At 42.0% G+C, this 24,954-nt stretch overlaps 2 protein-coding genes across 3 annotated transcripts in view; one reads left to right on the top strand and one right to left on the bottom strand.

The window, feature by feature from the left end:
- The first annotated feature begins 1,663 nt into the window (after positions 1 to 1,663).
- DTWD1 (DTW motif tRNA-uridine aminocarboxypropyltransferase 1) lies at positions 1,664 to 7,784 on the top strand. 2 transcript variants are annotated; one of them, XM_026709876.2, is made up of 5 exons: positions 1,664 to 1,852; positions 4,166 to 4,411; positions 5,148 to 5,291; positions 6,620 to 6,869; positions 7,281 to 7,784. In XM_026709876.2, the coding sequence occupies exons 1-5, from the start codon at positions 1,847 to 1,849 to the stop codon at positions 7,508 to 7,510; spliced, it is 876 nt and encodes a 291-aa protein (XP_026565661.1). In that variant the 5' UTR covers positions 1,664 to 1,846; the 3' UTR covers positions 7,511 to 7,784. The 2 variants fall into 2 exon arrangements, with proteins under 2 accessions (XP_026565661.1, XP_026565663.1); XM_026709878.2 differs by having other exon boundaries at positions 4,106 to 4,411.
- A 1,663-nt stretch (positions 7,785 to 9,447) lies between these two features.
- Positions 9,448 to 24,954, bottom strand: part of LOC113442343 (NAD(P) transhydrogenase, mitochondrial-like) — a 59,274-nt gene continuing 43,767 nt past the window's right edge. Inside the window, exons 15-22 of the mRNA XM_026709873.2 lie at positions 20,342 to 20,575; positions 18,624 to 18,784; positions 17,214 to 17,393; positions 16,463 to 16,622; positions 14,855 to 14,936; positions 13,162 to 13,280; positions 10,986 to 11,101; positions 9,448 to 9,793 (exon numbers count right to left, since the gene is read on the bottom strand). Of these exons, the coding sequence (XP_026565658.1) occupies positions 9,644 to 9,793; positions 10,986 to 11,101; positions 13,162 to 13,280; positions 14,855 to 14,936; positions 16,463 to 16,622; positions 17,214 to 17,393; positions 18,624 to 18,784; positions 20,342 to 20,575 (1,202 nt within the window). The 3' untranslated portion in view covers positions 9,448 to 9,643. The remainder of the gene's footprint in view (positions 9,794 to 10,985; positions 11,102 to 13,161; positions 13,281 to 14,854; positions 14,937 to 16,462; positions 16,623 to 17,213; positions 17,394 to 18,623; positions 18,785 to 20,341; positions 20,576 to 24,954) is intronic.

Raw genomic sequence — 24,954 nt, 5'->3', positions numbered from 1 at the left:
TGAGCATACCATGGCTAAGATAAATATGTGAACACAGGACATTTCTTTGTTATTTCTGAAACAGGAAAAAAAGTCAGCAATGTTATTTTAAAAACTTCTCATTCTCAATTTTTTTAAAGAATTGATCCATAAGACTTTTTACCACCACCACTATCCTAATTGAGCACTCTGATTCAATAGAATCAGCCAGTTGGCCAAATTCATTTGAGGGATATACTATTATTTTATTTACACTGAACCATTTTGTAACTCTTTTCATTCCTCGTATCAACAAACAATTTGTTTCTAATTGGGTTTTTGTTTTTCCTTCAGATTTCAGTCTGGCAGAGCAATAAATAAACATCCCATAGCAAATGGTGAGATAGCTCGCTCTCACTATGTGTTCACACAACATGCTTCATTTAATTCTGATAAAAATCTAGGGGCCATACATGTATCATAAACTAAGCTTGATTAGTATATGTCTTGAGGTACAATGAAAACATGGTTTCTTTGGTATTTCTCCAAAGTGGCGAATATTGACCTCCAAGCATCAACTGGACTATCCAAGGAGTTGACCTATTGTTATTTGTGGCAAAGTAATATTTATTAAATTATTTCCATTTAGTAAATGTTTTGAGGGACCAACAATCAAACTTTCATGAAGGGGACAATAAACTGAAGAGTTCATATTTATTAAATTATTTCCATTTAGTAAATGTTTTGAGGGACCAACAATCAAACTTTCATGAAGGGGACAATGAACTGAAGAGTTTGGAAACCTCTGCCTTGTGTGTTCCAGTGTCATCTGCTGACTTAGAAAATATGCCAGCTCAGTACCCAAGCCAAACATGGCAACATGCCTTCAGCATGAAAAGGGAAGATACGTATCTAAGAGCTTCCCTTCAGAATACAGAATAACGTTGGAAGGGGCCTTGGAGGTCATCTAGTCCAACCCACTGCTCAAGCAGGAAACTCTGTACCATTACAGAAAAATGGCTGTTCTTAAAAAGAGATGGAGCACCCACAACTTCTGAAGGTAAGCCATTTTACTGATGAACGGAAGTACAGAATAACAAGAGTTGGAAGAGACTTTGGAAGTCTTCTAGTCCAACCCACTGGACTAGCAGGAGACCCTATATTAATTCTGGCCAAATGGCTGTCCAGTCTCTTCTTAAAAACCTCCAGTGGTGGAGCACACTCCCAACCTCTGGAGGCCAAGCTGTACATTAAGGTGCACCATTTAAATAGATTAAAAAAGCAAAAAAACACCAAAACCAATAACCCCCAACTACGTATGGACCAAGCCTTGCAACCCAGGAACTGGGCATTGCAGCGTTGGCTCTAATGTCCTCCCAGCCTCTTTCGAGAACCGCAAACACGTGTTGCCCGTCCTCCCTCCCTGCAGAGGGGAAGGGCAGGCTCGGATTTCAGTCGCCGACCTTGGAAAAAGAAAGCTTGTAAGTGGACAGAGTCAGCGTGCGACCCCGCTCGCCCATTGCCCAAGCAAGGCGGCCGCCTCCCGCCCTCGTCAGCCCGAACCCTCCCAGCTGCGGCTGCAGCAGAACGCCCCGCCCCTCCAACGGACCTTCTCTTGGCGTTGCTAGGGCGCCCTAGCAACCGCCTGTCTCCGCCCCCCGCGGTCCGGCACATTCGATCCTTCCGGGCTTCCCCCGTTACCCCCAGCGCTGGAGTTCCGCCACGGGCGCGAGGCGCCTTGTGCTAGAGGAGGGAGAAGACGCGCGATCCTTGCGCGAGTCCCCGCTCGTGGGAGGCGTCCTTGCAATAGAACTGCTCCCCCCACATTCACCCACCATCGCCACCCGCTCCAAGCGCCGAGAGGAGTCCCTGGGCATTACTTTGCAAAATGGCGGTGGGTTTCCTTTGGGCATGGATGGGCGCGAGAAGAGGTCTTGGGCTGGGAGTGGGGGTGGGAGGGGCAGCAACCCCCATCCCCAGGATCCCTGTGCACGGTTTACTAAGTTGCAAAAAACAATTGTGTGTGGGGGGGGTCTCTGGGGCTCTCCAGAGATTGCTGCCAACTCCCAGGACAGGAGCGTGTGGAGAGATGCGAGGTGGTAGTTAGGGGTGGTTCCTAAGCTTAACCTGCATGATTGTCCAGAAGAAGAGCTATGCTGGTTTGTTGCAGAGGTTTGGTGACTTTTTGAGGACTAAACCCAACCTGGGTTAAAAGTTTGTTGGTGGAGTGGGAAATGACTTTCCCATATTTGAGGGGCTGCCACAGAGAGGAAGGGGTCAAGCTATTTTCTAAAGCACCCGAAGGCCAGAGAAGGAATAATGGATGGAAACTGAACAAGGAGAGATTTAACCTGGAAATAAGGAGAAACTTTCTGACAGTGAGAACAATCCACCAATGGAACAGCTTTCTCTTGGAAGTTGTGGGAGCACCATCACTTGATATTTTCAAGAAGAGATTGGACTCCCATCTGTCAAAAATGGTGTAGGGTCTCCTGCTTTGGGGGGGGTTGGACTAGATGACCTACAAGGTCCCTTCCAACTCTGATCATCTGTTATCTCTTATCATAGAACTACAGAGTCAAATGGGCTGCCTCTGTCAGACTTTCCCAACTGCCAGAATTTCCCATCCATCATGTTGAAGTGGAATTGTGAATTGAAGCCTATCCATGCTTAGCAGGAGAATTCTGAGATTTGAAGTTCACATATGGATTGAGGAACACTGACCTAGATGTTACAGCAATCTATTATGTTATATATAACTATTTCCATAGCACTCTTTCCACTTAATGTTTATATCTTTTTTGAGGTCACTGAGACTGATATAACTGGCTTCCCTGGTTGTGCTAACCAAAATATCTGATGGGAATCCAACCATTGTAGCATGCAAGCCATGGTTTGGGGGCAAATGATGTTAATGAACCCAGCCAATTGAGGTTTAGTGATGTCTAACAAAGCACTAAATCTTTGTTGCCAAATGGGTTGTCAGGATTTTGGCAGCCCACATATGATAGCCTAAGGCAGTGAATAACTTATGTTTAAAGCACACTATAGTTAAAGAGCAATGTGAAACTGCATTGAGTGGCAAAGGATGCTCAGTTTAATGGTCACATAAGATTTAAATTTGATTCTGTCTAGAAGTAGGACTGACTGATACTTGAACTATTCAGTTGTATAAAGCATGTCTTACTTCCAGTTAGCAAACTGCACAGGACATTCATTTGTTTGATTTTTATGGTTCTGGAAAACATAGATGAAATTTATCCCTTTCTCTGTCAGCAGCATTTTTCCCCCATGGTGATAAGGAAAGCTGCCACCAGTTATTTAATATAAGGTGGCTTGATCTGTAGGCCAGGAATGCATAACAGATTAATTAATTTCCTGCTCTTGAACTAAGGAATCTGTGTGGTTAGAAAATTTTGTCCAAACCTAAGCAACTTTCTTCACTTACTTGCCAAGCTTTCTTCAGCAAACTGTCTCAGAATATTCTCATTCCAGGGAGAAAGAGCTGATACTGCAAAAGAGAAATTGGACTTTTTACTCAAAAGCCACAAATATGTTTTTGTTATTATCCCTTTAATAGGTATCATTTTAGAAGTAACGGTTATTTAATAAACTGCAAAAGGTTGGCAGGTGAATCAAGGAAATGAACTATGTCTGGTCTATGTTTGCAGCCAAAAACATGGCTGCCGTTATCTTCTATATTCTTTATATAGTAAAGCATATTATACATGTAAAATTAATAACCAAACACTTGTCATACAAGTTAAGTCTCTATTAATGAATAGTATTACTAAGATACGAAACATTAAAAAAATCATGAACTTTATGCTGTTAAACTTCACATTAGATTGATTCTTATACCACTTAGAACAGATGTGGAGAAAAGATGAGTTGGGCAGTCTTTGAGTAAGATCCAGATATGCTGGCAGAAGATCAAGCTTCTACCTGCGTGTCTGTTGTTTAGGATCTCTCTCTGTCTCTCCCTTTCTTACACACACATTTTAAATTTCAGCCCTCCCAACTCTTTATGGAGAATGGTTTTCCCTGGTCTGATTTTATCTCATTCGTCAAGATTTCTATTCTCTCAAAGAATACTTATCTGAAATTATACTTGAAAGCTTATTCTTGTATTATTTATCTTTAACAGTTCCAAGGATGTTATTCATATGAAATATATCACTAAATTCATCTCCCATTAAAAAAGCAGACCAAGATGAACCAGGAAATGAAAAGAAATGCTGAGTGTTTGCAAAATCAAGATACACTGGCCGCATCCATGTTACAAGAAACCCCATTTGACAGCTTGTGCCTGACATCTCAAGCTGTTCTTGAGAGAGCCCAAAAACAAGGAAGATCAAAATGCCCCAGATGTCATGGATCAAGGATGTTCTACTGTTATTCATGTTATGTTCCAGTTGAAACAGTTCCGGTTGAAGATATTCCTATTGTCAAGGTTAGTGCAGGGGAACTGCACTAGGAGGGCGGGAAAGGTCACAGTGTCTTCCATCATTTGATATCAAATTTCCCAGCAAGTCATTTTAATAGATGAAATATAAAGGTGGAGTTTAACCTAATCTTGTCTTTCGTGCCAAAAACTTCATAATAAGTTCCATAACCATAAAGCAGCTATAGTGAAAGTAAAAACAGGTTAGAGTAGCCCAGTGCCACTTGACAGTTTTCCTAGCCAAGATTCCTGTCCAAACATTGGCGTCTCTCTAGAACAGGTAGGCCTTTTTATGACCTGTGGATTTCAACTCCTAGAATTCCTGAGCCAGCCATGGTTTCCAGGGATTACTAAGTTGCGGCTGTTGCAGCGTCCCTGGGCTCAGCACGCACTTACAACATGCTGGCTCAGGAATTCTGGGAGTTGAAGTCCACAGGTCATAAAGAGGCCATAGGCCCCCACCCCTGCTGAAAAAAATGATGGAAAAGATGTCTACCTAAACTTGCCCCAAAGGCAGCCTTTAAGTCATTCAAACAGTAGCTTCTTTTCAATTGTATTATTCAATTTCATGGTATTTTTGTCCTTTCCCATTGATTATTTTGCTGAAAATTTGAGTTGTAACCAGTGCAAATCATGTATTATAACTCTGATATCCAGAGTGGGATGCATGGTTGAGCAAATGTATATATTTATGGTTGAATTTGGGGGTGTCTTTTTGATGCACTTTCTGGGCTCTTTGTTTAAGCTTCCCTTGAAGATTGATATAATCAAGCATCCCAATGAAACGGATGGCAAAAGTACAGCTGTACATGCCAAGCTTCTGGCCTCTGAAGATGTTACCATTTATACATATCCGTGTATTCCTGACTATGAAGAAATGCAACATGAAGTAAGAGTCTGTCTATGTGTAGCACCATAGGAAAACCTTTTGTTTCTCATTGCCATGATTGCTGCTGTTAAATATACACTGTGCTCAGCATTGTTTTGCCTGTATAAGAGCAAATAATCAATGTATTTATCCAGGAATTCATAAAGTAGGACTTCTTGCTTATTTGTATTCACAGAAGAGAGCTCCCCTCTTGGCTTATTTATTTAGAGTACAAGCATTTTTGCAAGAATTTACCTGAGAGTACAGGTAGTCCTTGCTTACTGAGCACTTGTTCTGCAACCATTCAGAGGTACGAAGCTGCTAAAAAATGTGATTTACAACTGGTCCTCAAAAATTGTTGTTCTTGCTATGTCCCTGGGGTATTGTGGTTAGCCGGCAGCAGGTGCGGACGGCTGAGGAGAGCGAGGACTCAGATGAGGGGCCAGGACCATTAGGGAGTGGACTGCTGCCTTCAGAGATTGTGGGGGCTGGCAGCAGCGATGAAGAGGTTCCCGAGAAGCCTATGCCAAGTGTGTGTGAGCGCAGGGCTGCTCTCAGGAGAGAGCAGCTGCAGCAGCACAGGCGACTCGGCAGTAAGGCTGCAAGGTAATGGCCCCTCCTTCAAGAAGACAAAAGCCAGCTGTGAAACGAATGTACTTTGCAGAAAGCAAAGACGTTTTGAAACTCCAGCCTCATGGACGTTCCGATATCCTGAGTTTGTAGTTGAAGATTTTTGTATTGCAAAATATTTCTTGTCTGTTATCTTTTGGCAAGTCTTGCACAGCTTATCACAGCTAATTATTTTGTAAAGCATTACAAGATTTTTCTTCCTTTTGGATTGTGTTTGATTTGTTGGAAAAGGGTGTGGGTCAGAACATGGGGTCAACATGCATCTACAACAGCCACAGCGTCATATGGTTATGTGATTGCCATTTGCAACTTTCATGGGCAGCTTCCAACAAGAAAAGTCATTGAGGAAGCCAGCAGGAAGTCACAGTCATGGTATGTTGCATGTGATGACCTCTTAGTGATGGAGTTACTGGTTTCAATTGTGGTCAGTAAGAGAGGACTACCTGTACAGATGGCCTAAAGCCAAAATAACAAAGAAAATATTCCTAAGAGGGTGGATCAGCATGTCAGCCCATTTGGGTGAAATAAAAGTTTTGCAGGGTTTTAACATTTTCTCATATTTGTTTAAACAATGTTGTTGGTAAATACTACACAGATGGTCTTTTCAGAAATAATGGTGGAAGGACTATTTTTAAAGCAGATTCATTGGGAAAAATAGGGTTTGCCTTGTGGTTGAGGTTAAGCTAGATCTCATGAAGGTTTTTTCGCCCCATTTTTAGATTGCACTTATTTTTCCTGGACCTAATTCAGTTTCAATAAGCAACATTCCTCTCTCTTTGCAAGCAAAATGTAAGACCAAGGGCTTGTCAGCAGAGCCAGCGCCCAAGTGTGCAAAATTGGAGCCAAGTCACAGTAGAAGCATGAGTGAAGATAAATTGCCCAAGAGTGAAAATGCCCTGAAAAAAATTGTGTTTATCGACAGTACATGGAATCAGACAAACAAAATAATCACAGATGAACGGCTTCAAGGTATTATTTTTCTGAATGGAAACGAATCTTGGGAATTGTTCTAGATATAGCAGAGAGCTGTTACCAGGAATAAATACCTCCTTTCTACTCTTATTTTTCTCCCAAAAGTTTTGCTTTTCCAAAACTAGTGCACTGCAATACTGTATAATAAACTTTTTTGTACTCCAGTCAGATATTGCTGCATTTCAGGAAAGAAAGGGTTTTAGAGAAAAAGAGATGACTTATCTAGCCACACTTTGAAAACATAATGGAAGTTACCGAATAAATCTGCCTACATATGTCTTAATCAGGCTTACCCTTGTTTGTAATGATTTGGAGAAACCTGTTAACTATTTGCTACAAGTAATTTTTTTCAGTCTTTTGTGTAATTAAATGCCTACATTGTCGTCTTTGGTTTTCTTCACTCTGCAGGGTTGCTACAAATTGAGCTGAAATCTAAGAAAACCTGCTTTTGGCGCCATCAGAAAGGAAAACCAGAAACTTACCTCTCTACCATTGAAGCAATTTATTACTTTCTAGTAGACTATCACAAGGAGGTCTTAAAAGAAAACTACGATGGACAATACGACAATTTGCTTTTTTTCTTCTCATTTATGTATAAGTTGATCAGGAAAGCCAAGGATTCTTCAGGAGAAAAGTGAAGTGTTCCTCATGCAAATGTCCCAAAAGAAATGTGATCCGTTATCCTTTAAAACTAACTAGGATTTGAATGACTGAAACTGATTTACAAGATAGAATATTTACAATTATTGTCTTTTAAATTTAAACTAAATCCAAATTTACACAGACAAAGCTTAAAACTGTTAAGGGAAGAAGATGGTCTGAAGCAAATCTGGACTTTGTGACATCTAAATAGAAATATTTTTTTCTTATTTATTGAACAATAAAATTATCACTTTGAAGTTTGTATTTAAAGATAGCAGAAACTTCATTTGTTTCATTATGTTTCATTATTCCACTTCCAAATTCCACCCCCAAAAGGAGCCAGACTAATACGTTCAGCTGGATACTAGCAGTAAACATGATTAGGACTGAATTAAGTTGCCGAATTGCTTAAATGAGGTTAGAAAATTTAGGTTCTGCTGCTGATTGCTTATAGGTCTGAACCAAGGTTTTCTTCTAAAACGGGTATCCAATCTTGGCACCTTTAACACCTATGGGAGATAGATCTGGAATTCAACCCCCAGAATTCTTACTTTGGCTGTATAGCAAACTTCAGAAAAAGTTGACGTTTTTATACCAGAGGTTAGTTTCTGGAGAGTGAGGAAGGGTGTTTCCCAACCTACAAGGGACATGACAAATATTTCCTCCGTTTTTGTGAGTTTTTTGTAATGAGCACATTACAATTTATGGGAGATTAAGGCACCTATTATAATGCTTAATATTAAAAAATAAAATTGGTGCCATCAAAAATTGGCAGTCCTGATTAAAAGCTCACAAATGGCCTGTGATGTCCAGAAGATACCGTTAGTTATCTTGCTTAATACTTCTAGATATTACAGTCCTTTTTAAATTTCGGCTTTATTTATGGAAGCCAGCATAAGAATTGGCATTTATGCTTTCCTTACACAGGAGCAGGTCATTTGCTCCTAAGATTGCAGCAAAATAACAATTTAAGAAGTTCAAGGCAAAATATGCATTCCTTCCTATAAGATATAAACTTAGCTGTAATCAAACATGCATAGAAGCTACAATAAAGCACCTTAGAGGATGGATCACGCATCTTAAATCTTACATGTTCTATAAAGCTGCATATGTAATTCAAATGATAAATACCTTTTGGAGTCATCTTTTTAATAAACTAAAAACAACCACTAATGGTTTTATTGTCCATAGTTCTATTATTAGAACTATATAGTAATAATAATAATTACTATTGTTATTTCCACCATCAAGAGAAGGGCATCGTGGTTTTGTGCAATGATGAAGGCCACTTCCAATGTATGCATTCTGGTATTTCCTGAGAGTTTCATCTCTGTTGCTAAACAGGGGCACTTTTTTTTTATTCTTCTAGCAAAGCCACTTTTTTAACTTTATTCCTCATCTGTCTTCCTAACAGGAGAAGTATTACCAGTCTTACAGTCTGAAGCCCCTCAGACCTCGTCTTCAACTTGCACTTCCCAAATCTCTCTTCTCCAAGCCCGTCCATTGCTGTGCTTTGATTGACCATGCTTCTACTTCATCTTCACAAGCTATCACTATTATACCTTAGAGCAGACAAGTCAAACTAGATCAAAGGTCTCCAAACTTGGCAACTTTAAGACTTGTGGACTTCAGCTCTCAAAATTCTCCAGCCAGCATAGGGAATTGAAGTCCACAAGTCTTAAAGTTGCCAAGATTGGAGATCTCTGATCTAGATCCATAGCCACCATTTCCTCTACAAGATCCCTTTCTGTGGTGATGGAATGTCCTCTCCAGAGGACTACAACTGGCCCAGAAATTATCACTTTTCTCTTTTATTGTACAGGTTGAAAATGTCATAGCAATGTTAGAGAAACAAGTAGATTATTGCATGTATGGATGGACAGATAGAGTTTTCACCCATATAAAGACACAGAGAAACCATTCATTTCTCATATGAGTTAGATTCTCTTATTTATCTTTCTAACAATGTATATACATAAGAGGTAAGTCCATTTTCAAAGGATACAAATAATGGGCACCAGCTAGTTAGAAGGTCCATTGATTTCAAGGTCTTCAATAAACACAATCAAATTAAAAGGTACATAATAACACTTTCATCACTGGATGATGCCTTAGAATGACTGGAAGCACTAATGGCTAAAAGAATCTCGAATTTTGCCTTGTAAAGCATCACAGGTTTTCTTTGCATCTCCAAGCAACATCGAAGTGTTTGGTTTATAAAAAATGGGATTGTCAACTGCAGCGTACCCAACTCCCAAGGTGCGTTTCATGACAATGACCTGGTGGAGAAACCAAATTGCATAATAAGAGTGAGCTCAACTGTTTCTTGCCTTTACTCGAAAAAGCTAGTTAAAAACATAGCCTGCCTTCTCTAAGAAGTATACAGTATGCAAATTGGTTAAATCTTTAAATGTGGTTTACACCAACACCAGTGCAAGGATATGCAGAAAAGACTTAACAGAAGTCGGTAGATTTTTCATTGAGGCAAGAATGAAGGACAGAAATTCACATATTAATACTGTAAAATCATAAAGCTAGAAGAGACCATTAGGGTGAGTCCAAACTCCTGCCAGGGTAGGGATTAAATAAAATTGAATTAAATTAATGTCAATTAAATCATTCCAAGCAGATGATTTTGGTAATCGGTTCCAGTGTTGTTGAGTGGCTCTTACTATGAGGAATTTCTAATGCATTTTCCCCCCAATACTCAACCTGAACCTGCCTTGCTGTAATTTAACTACATTGTTCTATGTCCTGCCCAGTAGGATAATGAAGAGCAAGACTTCACCTGCTTCTACCCCTCTTTCTGATATTTGAACAATGCTCTCTTATACCCCATCAATCATCTTTCATGACTAAGCCTATTCTCTCCCCTCAATTCTTCCTCATTGCTTGAATTCTAAAAATACAATATTTCACATCCTGCTGCTTAGCAAAAAGCAGCCACCATATAATCATAAGGACATAAGCAGGCCCCAGCTGGATCAGAATGCAGGCTGTTAAATGCAAAATCTTGCTTATTACACTGGCATATTTTCTAGAGCGCTTTCCAGATTCTCCAGCAACAGATAGCAGAACATTCTCATTTAGATTATTGTCTAATTAAATATCCTCCTCTTTCTTCCCAACTCAGTGTTTTTTCTGAGGTCTTTGAGTTCAGCTGTCATCATTTCCTAGCCAACATGACTGTTGACCTTACTGCCAAGACAGCATTATCAACAAACTTTCTGTGGTGCTGTCCCTTGGATGCTAGAATCATTCCTTCTTCCAGTGAAACTGCACCTTGTGTCAATTGGAGGATTTGACGACATCAAAACAAGTATCATAATAATAGCTCACACTGCTGTGAAGGCAACATTTTCATATTTGTGGACAAAGACCCCTTTCTTTTTACATTGTGGGTTAGGTATTCTTTGCTCTAATGAAGGAACGATCGCAACGCTGTGTTCTCAGTTTCTTGTTGTCACTCACTTGTTTAGATTTCCAAACTTCCAATACAGGCATGCCAGCTATAATGGAGTTGGGATCTTCTTGTGCTGCAGAGTTCACGGTATCATTAGCACCAATGACCAGCGTCAAATCTGTATCTGAAAGTAAGAAGAAAAATGCTTGCAAAAGGAAGACCTTTCAATATGAAAAGCTTCGAAATCCAAGGGTGCCACAATCACATTAAAAAAACAACAACAACAACCTAAATCGGGGAAGCTCTAACGTTATTTCTGAGACTGTAAAAGAAAGCTGGGGAAAAAAGACTGTTAAGTATAGCGAGCCAGCTAACTGGGACTCGGTGTCCTTTGCATGTTGCTTACACTACTATTTGTCTGCAGAAATTGTGGCTTGTGAATAGTTTTCTCCTTCTCATGGAAAGGCTTCTAAAACAAGATCTATGCAAAATAACCCATGAGCAAAACCAGATACAGGATATCCAAAATGGACTGGGCTACGTAGTTCAAAGTAAGGTTCAGGACAAACCAAGTAAATGTCATTCCTCAGTTTCTGATCCTCAGTTGTGACCTAACTTATCTCTTCCCCAAAGTGACCAAGTTATCCCACTTCATATTATCTTCACAGAAACCTAGACCAGAGGTGGTATTTAGCTGGTTCTGACCAGTTCTGAAGAACCGGTAGTGGAAATTTTGAGTAGTTCGGAGGACCAGCCAATACCACCTCTGACTGGCCCCTCCCCCATCTATTCTCTGCCTCCCATTGAGTCCCAGCTGATCAGCTGGGTTTTCTTTTGTTGCCCTGCACAGGAGAACAGAGCTGGAAAGCAGGTTAGTGGCATGGGGAGGGAATGGAGATTTTGAAGTATTCTTCCCCTGCCATGCCCACCAAGCTATGCCCACCAAGCCACACCCCACCCACCAAGCCATGCCCACAGAACTGGTAATAAAAAAGTTTGAATCCCACCACTGACCTAGACTAGGCTGAATAAAAACACGTCGGCTTAAGACTGAGTGGTGATTCCCATTGTGGATATCCTCAATCTATATTGACTAAAGTGAGTATTAACCCAACGCCTAGAAAATCTTTGTTGCATGTAAAGCACCACTCCCTTTCCTCTCTCTCTCTCTCTCTCTCTCTCTCTCTCTCTCTTTCTCTCTCATTTTTATGGGTTCTGTTTCTGCTTGTATGTCTGCTTGGTAGGGAGCCTGCTTGAAATCTGTAGATTCTGCATGAATCTGTTCCATCTGAATTCAGCTGCTCTTGCAGTTTGGAGAGATTCCATATTGGCATATTAGCCTGACAAGCCTAAGCTGTTGAATTCATTGCTGCGATGCTAATTTGAAAATTTATTTCTGGTCCAGGACTGTCATGAGTCCCTTGCTGAGCCATAAAACCTGACCTCCCAAAGAGATGTCAAAGACAATTGCCTCGTCTTCTGATGGACTGCCTGAGAAAACAGACCACCTCTGAAGTCAGATGAGAAAACTCTGGAACTGAAGTGCTTCTAGCATCCAACAAAATATGGCCAACTGTCAATCTCAGAGGACTTTTTCAGGCATCCATTCAAGAGGTTGCTTCAGGTGTGCAACTGGCTCAAGCTGGAAGGAATTCCTACGGTAGGTGCCAATTTCCAGTGTAGGGTTATTAATAGGATCAAATGGGCAGAAACTGAGTTTATTTGCCAGTACAGTAGCTTGCAGGAGTGGCTAAGAGCAAGTGAGGTGCAGATTGCCTAGGAAATAATAATTATAGGGGAGAAGTAAACAGCAGGGGCAAGAGGAAAATATAATTTCTCATATAGCAACATCAATTTCACAACTACTGGAACTCCAGATTCAGCTAAAGACACTGAGCTGTGGTGGCGCAGTGGTTAGAATGCAGTATTACAAGCTAACTCTGGTCACTGCCAGGAGTTCGATCCTGATAGGGTCAAAGTTGACTCAGCCTTCCAGCCTTCCAAGGTTGGTAAAATGAGGAGCCAATTGCTATTGCTATTTTGCAACCTGGAGAAAACACCATATCTGCTCCTTCTTTTCTGTGTATAAAAGCCATCATTTGTTGATGAGCGCTTCATCGTTCTTCGGCCTGACCCCAAAAACAGATAAAAATTAATATTCTTGGGTGGCTGCAATGTAATGCAAACACTAAGCCGTAGTTTGGTTCGATTTTTCATTCTCCTCATTCAACCCTTATTCCCTACCTGGAAAATCTTCATTAATCTCGTCCATTTCCAAGACAACATCATATGGCACACCAGCTTCTGCCAGGAGGACATTCAGCTGGCCTGGCATTCGGCCCGCAACTGGATGGATGCCAAACCTGCAACCCCCAAAATGGAAGAAATGCTGAACTAATAAAGGAGGATTGAGCCAAGTTGGCTGCATGGTGCAAATGAAAGGTGATTGGGCCAAACGCCAGCTTGCCTCCAGACAAAGCCAACTGACCCAAGTGTGTCAGAAGGTCACAAGGGAAGGGCACAAGGCAAATGGTTGGAATGATTTGTTTCTCACAGCCCTGCAAGGCTGGTTGGACAAAGCAAGATGGCTGTTCTTTAATACCAATCTTCATAACTCAACAGAGATGTTTCAGCAACTACTACAACGTGCAGCAGGTCTAAAGATTGAGAAATGGGGAGATATCAGACAAGGGTCATAGAAAGGAGAGAGTTGCTACATCTTCTCTCCTGCAAGCAAGAGAAAAATAGCTAGTTTGGCGTAGTAGTTAGACATTAGGCTTGAAACCAGGAGACAGTGAATTCTAGTCCTGCCTTAGGCATAAGACCTCCTGAGTGACTTTGGGCTGGTCACTCTCCAAAATGTTGCCAAAAAGCTGCACAGATTTATCCAGGCATTCACCAGGATTCAACATTGACTCAAAGGCATCAAAGCATCAAAAACAAAACAAGTAGGAGAAACATTCCTAGAGAGGCAATGGCAGCACGGTTTTGAGACTCTCCTCCTTAGTCAAAAACAATATTCCTCCCCCTGCCCCACCCCCCCAAAAAAACTATACAACTGCCATTTTGTTTTTGTTTTAAATTAAAGACAAGTTTCATTTGGATTTCTAGGATTTGGCATTGTTAAAAACAATGAAAATATAAGACATAAATTTAATAATAATTCGAGTACCACATATAGGATCTTGGCTATAGCCTCTGCCATCTGTGATCAACAATAAAAGCTCATTTTGTCTTGAAAGACAAAATAGTTCCAACAAGTTTTGGGGAGATTTTTTTTGAAAACATTTTCATTTTAGAATAGCTGGCACTAAGATTCCTGCTGTAATGCCATGCAACATAAAGGGAGGCTTAATTTTTATTTATTTATTCTATTTGCATACCACTGAAGAAAGGCTCAAAGCATTTTGCAAACCTTCAGTTAAACAACTATAGGACTGAAACATCCCTGCTTTTGATTGATTGATTGATTGATTGATAGATAGATAGATAGATAGATAGACAGACAGACAGACAGACAGACACAGAATGAACATCCCTGCTTTAGATAAATAGATAGATAGATAGATAGATAGATAGATAGACAGATAGATGTGAGAGAGAAAGTTAATAGATAGATAGATAGATAGATAGATAGATAGATAGATAGATAGATAGATAGATAGATGATAGCTAGATAGATGGATGGATGGATAGATGATAGAGAGAGATGAGAGAGAGATAATAGATGATAGATAGATGATAGGTAGATACAGGTACAGGTACGGGTACAGATGCAGGTACAGATGCAGGTACAGATGCAGGTACAGATACAGGTACAGATACAGGTACAGATATGGATATAGATATAGATACATAGGTGACACATCATTAAATCAAAATATAAGTTAGTACAAACCAGCGTAATTTATTTATATCAACAACGGCATTTACTTGCCTGACTTTCTTTCCTTGTTCGTTCAGCATTTTCACCATGTCAGCAATGGGGTATTGAGCTTTAGCTGCACATAAACCCCAACCTGAAGTGAGGGGGGAAAAAAACTCTATCAGAACATGGAGAGTGTACCCAGAGGCTGTTGAGAGAACACCGAGTGGAGAAGAAACATGCATTAAGGCCAGGAAAGTGTTACAAAGAGCATCAGACCAGACAGAATAACAGAGTTGGAAGGGACCTTGGAGGTCTTCTAGTTCCAACCCCCTGCCTAGGCAGGAAACCCTGCACCACTTCAGACAAATGGCTATCCAATCTCTTCTTGAAAACTTCCAGTGTTGGAGCATTCACATCTTCTGGAGGCAAGTTGTTCCACTGGTTAATTGTTTTCACTGTCAGGAAATTTTTCCTTAGTTCTAAGTTGCTTCTCTCCTTGGTTAGTTTCCATCCATTGCTTCTTGTCCTACTTTCAGGAACTTTGGAGAATAGCTTGACTCCCTCTTCTTTGTGGCAGCCCCTCAAATTTTAAAGTTCTTCTTTAATGACCAATCCTTTGTATATCTGCTTTGTAGTAAAAGATGGTTATCTCCTAACCCATCTAGTAGCAATAGAAAGAAGCTGCCATGAGTTCGTGAGTTCAGGCAAGAATGAAGAAAACTCCCCCAACCCCTTGAGTGTCAATTTAGTGGCCAATCAAGAATACAGATGTGGCCACGTGACATGAACTACATTTCCCAGGATACCTTTAACTACATTTACCATGATGCATTCCCTTAAGGGGACAGCTCATAATTCCTAAGTAACTATCCAATTCCCATAGACTGGCTGCGACAGCACACTTTCATTAAACTAGACATAGTCCCACCATCAGTTATTTACTCCATGCGGACAGGAAGAAGGGAAAGGAGACACAGACTTAGTTGCAAGACTGATGTGAGGTAATGGTATATGAGAATGACCTTGGGAGACAGGAGGAACAGCTACGGACTAAGCAACAATCCGTTATGAAGCAGTTCAGCCTGTAGCCAACATCTCAGAAGGGATTCTTTCTAGTTTTTAGGATTGTAAAAGTGAGGATGGAGAGATGCAGTTTCAGACTTTCAAGAGTCTGCTAGTGTAACCTTACAATTAAGATAGAACTAGTACTTCTCGGTGTGGTTCTTGTCTGAACTAATTCACAAGATTGACATGTGAGTCCTAAAAAGTAGACCAGATCAGGGTTCTACTGGGGTTCACTTGAAATATGTGAATTGTCATCACAGTTCGGCCGCAGTAAAAGGTTTTAATCTGTTTGAGTCTAAGAAAAATTAGGGTTGGCATAGAAGACAATGATGGTGGACCCCACTCATAAAGCAGGGCCCACCCAAAACATGGTTCAGTATCTGCAGTTAAGACAATAAAATCGCTTATTTGTAATAGAATCTCAGGAGTTAAAAGATAACAAAACAAGAGGCCCAGATATAGGATGATTCCCAACCTTTCCCAATTTTCCCTGGTTTACATTCTCCAGAGTTGGAGAAGTTCCATTACTGAGGTTCACAGATTGATCAAAACCAAACAAAGCATAGGTAGCTCCATGTAGAGATCAGTTTTGGGTTAATTGTTCACTCTTACCTGGTGTAATGATGATAGAGTTTGCTTCTTTGATCATTTCAATGGCTTGGTCAATCCCAACTTCAGTATGTGTTCCAACTACTTCCATGGGCTTTCCTCCAGCTGTAGATGTTGTACCATATCCACCCAAAATGACATTTGGTAGCGAGCGGTTCATAGCCTGGCCAACCATAAACCATACATTAACCCAAAACTTCCAGTCATTGAAAGATTCCAATGGATATAAAGCAGGACTTTAAAGCAGTACTTTAAGCATGCTTTACTCTGTACAGATGTCATGCATATGACAGCTTCCATTCACAACATGGCTTTCAATCCCAGAACTTAATGCCGTACTTCATTCTGACATATGGTTTCAATGTTTAGTATACCATCATAATGCTTAGACGGAAATAAAGAAAATGAGCTATTTTGAAGCAAATGCCTGTTCATAATTAATCCTTTAAGCTTTTTAAATGAGCAACAAGAGCTGCTGACTTTCTACAGGACCCATCCCCAGCCTGGAACTGCAATTCCAGTCATTGTGTGAATGGGGTCCCAAGAATGTTGAGAGTTGCAATCTACTTGGAGGACACATAAAACCTCTGGAAACATCCAGGCAAGACTGGAATATGGCTGCCACAATAGGTCCTCCTGAACTCTGCTGTGATTAACAAAGTAGGAGATCCACGAAACAGGATCAGCTGAAGAAACACGTCACAACATGAAAAAAAAAACGCAGTGGAGCCCACCACAGAGGACCTGACCTTACCACACACATGATGTAAGACAGGATAGCTCCAGAAGAGCCAATCAACGCCCCAACGATTGTCATCAAGTTGTTGTTGAGAAGGAACCCTTCTGCACACAAAGCCCATCCAGAGTAGCTATTCAGCACAGTGATCACCACGGGCATGTCTGCTCCACCAATGGCTGCCGTTAATGTCACTCCCTGTGATTTTTGATGCACCAAAAGAGAAAGGGCAGAGCAGATGTGTATACATTTATGCAATGATATATTGAAGAGCCATGGTGGCGCAGTGTTTAGAATGCAGTACTGCAGGCTACTTCTGCTGCCTGCCAGCTGACTGAAATTTGGCAGTTCAAATCTCACCAGGCTCAAAGTTGACTCGGAGTTGAGGGGATTCCTCCTTAGCAATTCTCAGAGTCTATCTTTGATAATGATGCAAGTAGTTACTTTAGTTTGACAATATTTATGTCTTTAGGTGAGGAACAATAACTCTACATGTCTTTCTTGGTTTTGGAGTCATGGTGGTGCAGTGGTTAGAAGGCAGTATTGCAGGTTAATTCTGCTGACTGTCAGCGTTCGATTCTCACTAATTTAATGTTAACTCAGCCTTCCATCTTTCCAAGGTGGGTAAAACGAGGACCCAGATTGTTGGAGGCAAGAGGCTGACTCTGTAAACCATTTAGAGAGGGCTGTAAAAGCACTGTGAAGCGGTATATAAGTCTAAGGGCTATTGTTATTAAGTTTCACTTTAAAATGAAAAGGAGAAAAGCTAATTCTGTACTCTGATCGGCCACATTCAAACATAGGACTATGAGCAGTATCTACCCCTTTTCTGAATGTGGAGGCTGTTTTCAATACTGGTTCCCCAATGACCAGTGTTCATTAGGTGAAACTAAGATGTGGAACTGATAAAAGAGACTATTCTGTGAGTTTCAAACACATTCTAGATAGGCTTCAGCAGGTAATCTCTCTTTTGAGTGTCCAACATATATTCTGGGCATAGTTTTGCAGAAAACCAGAAGGAAGACATCGATTTGCTCTCAACCATCTTCCAACTTTGCTTCTAAGCCAGTAGACCAGGCTAAAGTCATTGCCATGTTTATTTTCTAAGAGCGCTTATGGTGTTTATGTGAGGCCCAGGGATATTCTTTGAAATAAAAAAGACGCAGAATCCCCCCTGTCATTTTGAATTAAAACAGTCTATAAGAAAGAAGGAAATAAAATTGGGAAGAACTACAACGTCTTATGAGCTTCAAGGCAAGTATCAATATGGCCCTACTCTGCATAGCAAGTTGCCTACCACTGTTCAGGAAGGTTCCAGCTCTTGCCAGACCCTATTCTTGGGCTGGCTGTGACTCGGCCATCAGTACATCTCCAGTTTTTCATCTGCCCAATTTAAAGGAATGAGGAGTAAAGTTTTTTGACCCCTACCATTATCGAGGAGAGCCCAGAAACTCCAAGAAGGCTGGCCATGCCTCCTGTATAGCTGGAGTCTAACATAAAATAAATCATGCCTCCTACTGAAGCTGCCAACAGTCCAGCATTCAAATAATGACGGCCAGGCAGGAGAAGAGGAGCAGAGTTCAGCAGACCTAGAAAGAAACGAGATGCAATGTATAAAGTCAGCGGTTCATTAACTCTCAGGGTGGGGTGGGCTGAAGATAGGGGGAAGGCCATTTCTTTCCATCAGTATCATGTCCTCTCACTTGCCCAACGGACAGAAATTAAGAATTGACTTGGGCAGGAAGAGACCCATTGTGGTGTCATGGGGACGGGCTGGACTAAAACTGGCTAGGAGGTCTTCAAACTAACGATAATCCAAACTAACATTATTAACACTGGATCCACCATAGCAGTCTTTTTCAACCTCAGCAGCTTTAAGATGTATGGACCTCAATTGGCTAGGGAATTCTGGGAGTTGAAGTTCACACATCTTAATATTGCCGAGGGTGAATGTCTATTCTTCTTCATCTTGTGCCATATCCATCACCGGACATTGGCAATCATGTTGGCGATCCTATTTTTATCAACAGCCACATGAAAAAGTGCTGCTGAGTTTTGTCCAAACCAGTTCCTTAGATTTTGAAGTCATTGGGGTTCTTCTTTTGCCTGGACCTTCATTTGCCATCAATCTTTCCTTGGAGGATTAAATGAAGCACTTAATTATTTAATTAAGTACTTGATTGTAGAAAGTACGATTTCAGCAAGAGAGTGATCAATGTCTGGAACTCACTACCTGATTCTGTAGTCACCTGCTCAAACCCCCATTCCTTTACCTTCAAACTAACCTCTATTGACCTCACCTCATTCCTAAGAGGTCTGTGAAGGACGTACATAATCGCACAATCGTGCCTACCATCTCTGTCCTGTTGTCCCCAATTTATTTATACTTATGTTTATTCCTATTTCTATTATATTGCAAATGTTTGACAAAATAAATAAATAAATAAATAAATGAATGAATGAATGAATGAATGAATGAATGAATGAATGAATAATAAAGTATGCTGTGTTTTTCTGGGTGTCGCATCCCATGTCCAAAATACTCTAACTTTCGATTTTTCATGGTTTTGATGATGTCCCTTGGCTTTCCCAGGTAGCTTATCACCTCCTCATTTCTGATTTTGTCAATCCAACTTGTACGTAGTGAATGTCCATGGAGATTCTCAATCATCCAGGTCATGGTTGTCCCAAAAGTGCTTTTCCAAAAGTTAACTGGACTTTCTTGGGTTTTTTTTTTTTTCCTCAAAAAGGTTTTGCTTTTCAAATATTAAAGAAGCTTCTTGGATGAGAAGTTTTTTCAAGGGAAAAAACCTAGAAAGTCCAGTCACCTTTTGGAAAGGCATCTTTTGAGACTGGCTGAGGTCGAGTGGACTATACCATAAAAGGTCCTCTGGTCTGTATGAGCCATATAATATATTGGCTAATACTGTGATACAGAGTCTACTATTCATCAGATCTTGAGATCAAGTCAAAGTTGTTTCAAGAAGTTTGTGGGTGTTATTTTTTAAAAGTCTGGCACCAACTTTTATGGAAATTCAGTATGAATAGAATTCCTATCTCTTAAAAAGCCATTGGTGTCATTAGACTGAGTTCTGCAGACATGATAAAAAAAAAAATTAATGTATCCTGACCATGAAAGGACATACCTTGCAGTTTTCCATAGGCTACCAAAGAGCCACTGAAGGTTATACCTCCAATGTAAGTGCCCAGGTAGGCCACGGTTTTGAGAACGCTGGCGGATGGATGTAAATCAAGGTGGGGATATTCTATCATGTACTCAGCAATGCAGGTCAAAACGGCTGCCAAACCAACCAGGCTGTGAAAGGCAGCAACCAGTTGTGGGAGGTCAGAGATCTCGATACGTTTTGCAATTGTGAGACCTGCAAAAGAAAGCAGTTGAGATCCAAGGTGAAAACACATTGATTTTTATGCTTCATCATTCTCTTGAGCCTGTATCAAAAGAGAGTAAAATACGGACCTTAAGTTCTCTCCCTTTTGAAGTTAAGAAAAAAAAAAGACAGGACTTGTATATTCTGGTCTCATTTTAGGGCTCCTTCAAGGTTCATGATTAAATTCTCTAGCATTACAGAGTTCAAGTAGAAAATAGGAGTCCCTTATTTTCGTGCAAAGATTGAAAACAAGGAAAAAGGTTGGTGGGGTGGTGGAAGGCAGATCCCTAGCTTTTGTCCTAGTTACTATTATGGTCTGCAACACGTTAAGAGTTCCTCATCCACTAGGCTTCTACAGAAACCATTCTCTAAAAGTACACAGAGTAAAAGCCATTGACATAAATAATAATGCCCACTTTCTCCTGTTATGTATCTTCCACAATTGGTGTGAAAGTCCTCCTTCTAGATTTATAAACCTGTGGTGGATTGTAGTCTGGATTCCCAAGAGGGAGGGGCTGCATTCTAGAGGAGCAAGACACCCTGAAGTTTAGATAATTTGGTTGGGAAGAAGAGGATTCCTCCTTAGCAATTCTCAGAGTCTATCTTTGATAATGATGCACGTAATTGCTTTAGTTTGGCAAAATTTCTGTCTATAGGTGAGGAGCAGTAAAAGAAACTGTTCGCAATTAACTCTACATGTCTTTCTTGGTTTTTGAGCTGTGGTGGCGCAGTGGTTAGAATGCAGTATTGCAGGTTCAATTCAACTGTCAGCGTTCAATTCTCACCTGCTCAAGGTTGTCTCAGCCTTCCATCCTTCTGAGGTCGGTAAAATTAGGACCCAGATTGTTGGGGGCAAGAGGCTGACTCTGTAAAACTGCTTAGAGAAGGCTGAAAAGCACTGCAAAGTGGTATATAAGTCTAAGTGCTATTGCTGTTTGGGGGGCTGATTCAAATTTTGGCACAGAGTTCATTTGACTGCTTGGAACTGTGAGCCATGCCAGAGGTGATCTGGTGACCCAATCCTGCAAAGACTGATGTTCCATTCACTTGATCTATTTGTTTTGTTCAACTGAAAGAGAAATATTTTCACTGCATAATTCCTCACGCACCTTTGGACCTACTAAGCTCATTTTCATGGCAGCCATTATAATGCTAACAAATGCAGGTCAAATTTTTCTTTGACCCAAACATTTTTTTTAAAAGAAAAATCATGCATGGCTTGGAAGTGTAGCTAGGCAATTCTGACTCAGCTTCTTCTTTATGAACATATCCACCGTTCTGTGACTTCAAACTTCCTGTCTACTTTTCCACATAATTTCATTTCTCAGATGACTTTAAAAGGAACCTGTTATGTCCCTGGAACTTGCCAAAGTCCCCACCCAGGTCCGTTCATGCTGCGGGGGCGTTTGCTGCCCCTCATTGGCTGGCCTCCCTCGACAGCCGGCTATAAAAGCCAGCTGCAGGGTCCGGCCAGCCGCTGATCGCTGGGAGCCTGCTCCAGGCAGGGCTAATACGTTCAGTCCTTTATTGTTCCAATAAAGTCTTGTTGCACCAAGCCCTGGTCTAGCCTCTCATTGCTCAACTACAACACTGGCGACGAGGATGGGATGGCTACCAGAGGCAATTCGCAACAGCTGAAATCACTAAAAAACCGCTGAGCGCAGCCGCGCGCCGGAGAGCTCGGTCAGCAAGAGCGAAAGTAATAGTGTCTGTGGCCGCTTGTTAGCAAGCTACAGAGGAAAGTGAAGCGCTGCGAGCCGCAGCCGCTCAGCACAAAAAGAGCGCGAAATTCAAACGGCTGTCGTTTGGATTTCTAGCCGGGATACAGCGCGGTGCTGTTATTCCGAGCTACTGACACTCACACGGGCGCAAACTCCAAAGCGCTATCAGAGGCGGCAAGCCAGCACCGCCTACGCTCTCCAGGAGCGCGAATTTCAAAACGCTGTCAACAGTCGTTGCAGCTTAACCAATTGTAGCCCAGAGAGAGAGCAGAGAGGTCTATGAAGCCTCTCCAGAGCTGAAGTCACTAGCCTGACTAGAGCCCAAGTGCCATTTGTGTCCCAGAGAGATTTTTCAACAGCATATCACGCAGGAGTCCTCATCATGAACTCCAACCCAGCCTTCCCACCGTTCAAACCGGAAGAAGAAAAAATGGGAATCATACAAGAATCGTTTTAACCACTACATCGGCGCTATCGGTCTGGCTGATGCTGGGGAGCACAGAAAAAGTCATTCTTCCTCAGCTATTGCGGGGCCATCGTTTTTGATACTGCCACAGCACTCGTCGCTCCACGTGAGTTAAAGAATATCCCCTGGGCAGAATTGTTAGAAATTCTCACCAACCATTACTCCCCAGGCCCTCACAAATCGCGAGGCGCTTCACCTTCCGGATGAGGAAGCAAGCAGAAAAGGAAACCGTCAATCAATATATGGCCGCCTTGAGGACTGCAGCCCTCCACTGCGGGTTCGGGAACTATCTTGATGACATGCTCCTCGACCAGCTCATCTGCGGGGTCAAAGACCTTCACCTCCAGAGACGACTACTCGCCAGGAAGGACCTCAACTTATCCCAGGCCGTCGAGGAAGCCTTGGCAGCAGAGCTGGCAACCCAGTCCGCCACTGAAATTCAAGGCCCCGTTCCCAGACAAAGCTGTGCCACCGTTCATTCAGAAGAGGTAGTCAACGAAGACGACCCTAACGAGCAAACAGACATCCACCGCCTCACCCACGCCAAACAACCGCAGGCAGGAACCAGGCTAGAAACCAACAGTGCACCCAAGCACATCATCCTATGCCTATCCTGTGGCGGACCTCACTCGAGCTACGTGCAAATTCAAGGGTGCCATCTGTAACCAGTGCCACAAAAAGGCCACATCGCTAGAGTCTGCCAGGCCGCGCACAACTCAGCACAAAAGGTTCCTTCCTTTTCCCATGCTGGGCCTCAAAGGCAAGTACTCAATTGTCACACTTGCTACCATGCTAACCACACCTGTCACTCTATTAGTAAAATAACACTTTCCATTCTGTTAGAAGGTAAACCTTGTCGTATGGAGGTTGACACGGGGTCAGCGCTCTCAATCATCTCTTGGAGCACCCTCAAGAAAATCCAGCCCAGACTATCCAGAAACCAGCTCCAGAAGTGCCAGATCTCCTTGAGGGATTACCAGGGAAAAGACATTCCAGTGCTCGGCAAAGGCAAGTTCCTGGTTAAAGCTTTTAAAGGCCACCTGCCTCTAGTGGTAGTTAACGGCAACCTCCCCAGTCTTCTGGGGCTTGATTGGTTCCCCTACCTCGGCCTAGGGTTAACAGGAGTCCATGCTGTCTCAGCTTCTGACACTGACTCCTTATTCACTGACTACTCAGGCGTATTCAGCAATGAGTTGGGGTGTTATAATGGTACCCCCATCTCATTTGCAGTTGACCCCCAAGCGGTTCCAGTCCGGCTGAAACGCGTGAAGTAACATTCACCATTCGGCCTAAACTGGACGCAGAGCTCGATAAATTATTAAAGCAAGGGGTCATCGAGCTGACAGACTTCGCCAAATGGGAGACGCCAATTGTCACACCCTCAAAAAGGATGGCAGTCTGAGAATTTGTTCTGATTACAAAACAACAATCAACCGCTTTCTACAAGTTAGCGCGTACCCTGTCCCAGTCATTCAACATTTACTGCATACCTTTGAGCCTGGCAACATTTTTGCCAAATTGGACATGTCACAAGCGTATCAGCAGTTCCCGTTGACAACCAAGCGGCCGAACTGCAGACCATTGTGACCCACAGGGTGCCTTCCGGTGCAAGCGTCTCCAGTTTGGCGTAAGTGTTGCCCGGGCATTTTCCAATCCTCATGGAGCGTATACTACAGGGCCTCCCTGGCGTAGTACCATACTTCGACGACATATTGGTCTCTGCCAGGGACAGACCCCAACTCTTCCAGAGAGTCAGAGCAGTGTTAGACAGGTTCAGACAGCATGGCCTCAAATTAAAAAAGGAAAAATGTGCCATTGCCACTAGACAGGTGGACTTTCTGGGCTATAAGATTGACGCCTCAGGCATCCACCCCTAGAGTCAAGGTCAAGGCAATTAATGAGGCACCCACGCCAACCACTAAAGCCGAGCTACAAGCCTTTTTGGGATTATTGAACTTTTATGCATCATTTCTACCTCACAAAGCATCAGTAGCAGAGCCTCTACACAGGCTCTTAGATAAAAAAGCACCTTGGCACTGGGGACACAAGGAAGACACCGCACCGCGCAGTCAAAACACTGCTCACATCTGACGCGGTCCTTATTCAATTTGACCCACACCTTCCACTGGTACTAGCCGCGGATGCTTCCCCTTTTGGGATTGGCGCCGTATTAAGCCATAGAC

Source organism: Pseudonaja textilis, chromosome 13, assembly GCF_049901715.1.
Source record: "Pseudonaja textilis isolate UNSWEBS1 chromosome 13, rPseTex1.2, whole genome shotgun sequence".
NCBI lineage: Eukaryota > Metazoa > Chordata > Lepidosauria > Squamata > Elapidae > Pseudonaja > Pseudonaja textilis.
This window is presented reverse-complemented; position numbering and strand designations above follow the sequence as displayed.

What these genes read in the sequence shown, in the direction of transcription:
- DTWD1 (XM_026709876.2), top strand. An exon ending in ATGAAGAAATGCAACATGAA is followed by an intron (nt 5,292 to 6,619) that starts GTAAGAGTCTGT and finishes CCCCATTTTTAG; the next exon opens with ATTGCACTTATTTTTCCTGG. An exon ending in CACAGATGAACGGCTTCAAG is followed by an intron (nt 6,870 to 7,280) that starts GTATTATTTTTC and finishes TTCACTCTGCAG; the next exon opens with GGTTGCTACAAATTGAGCTG.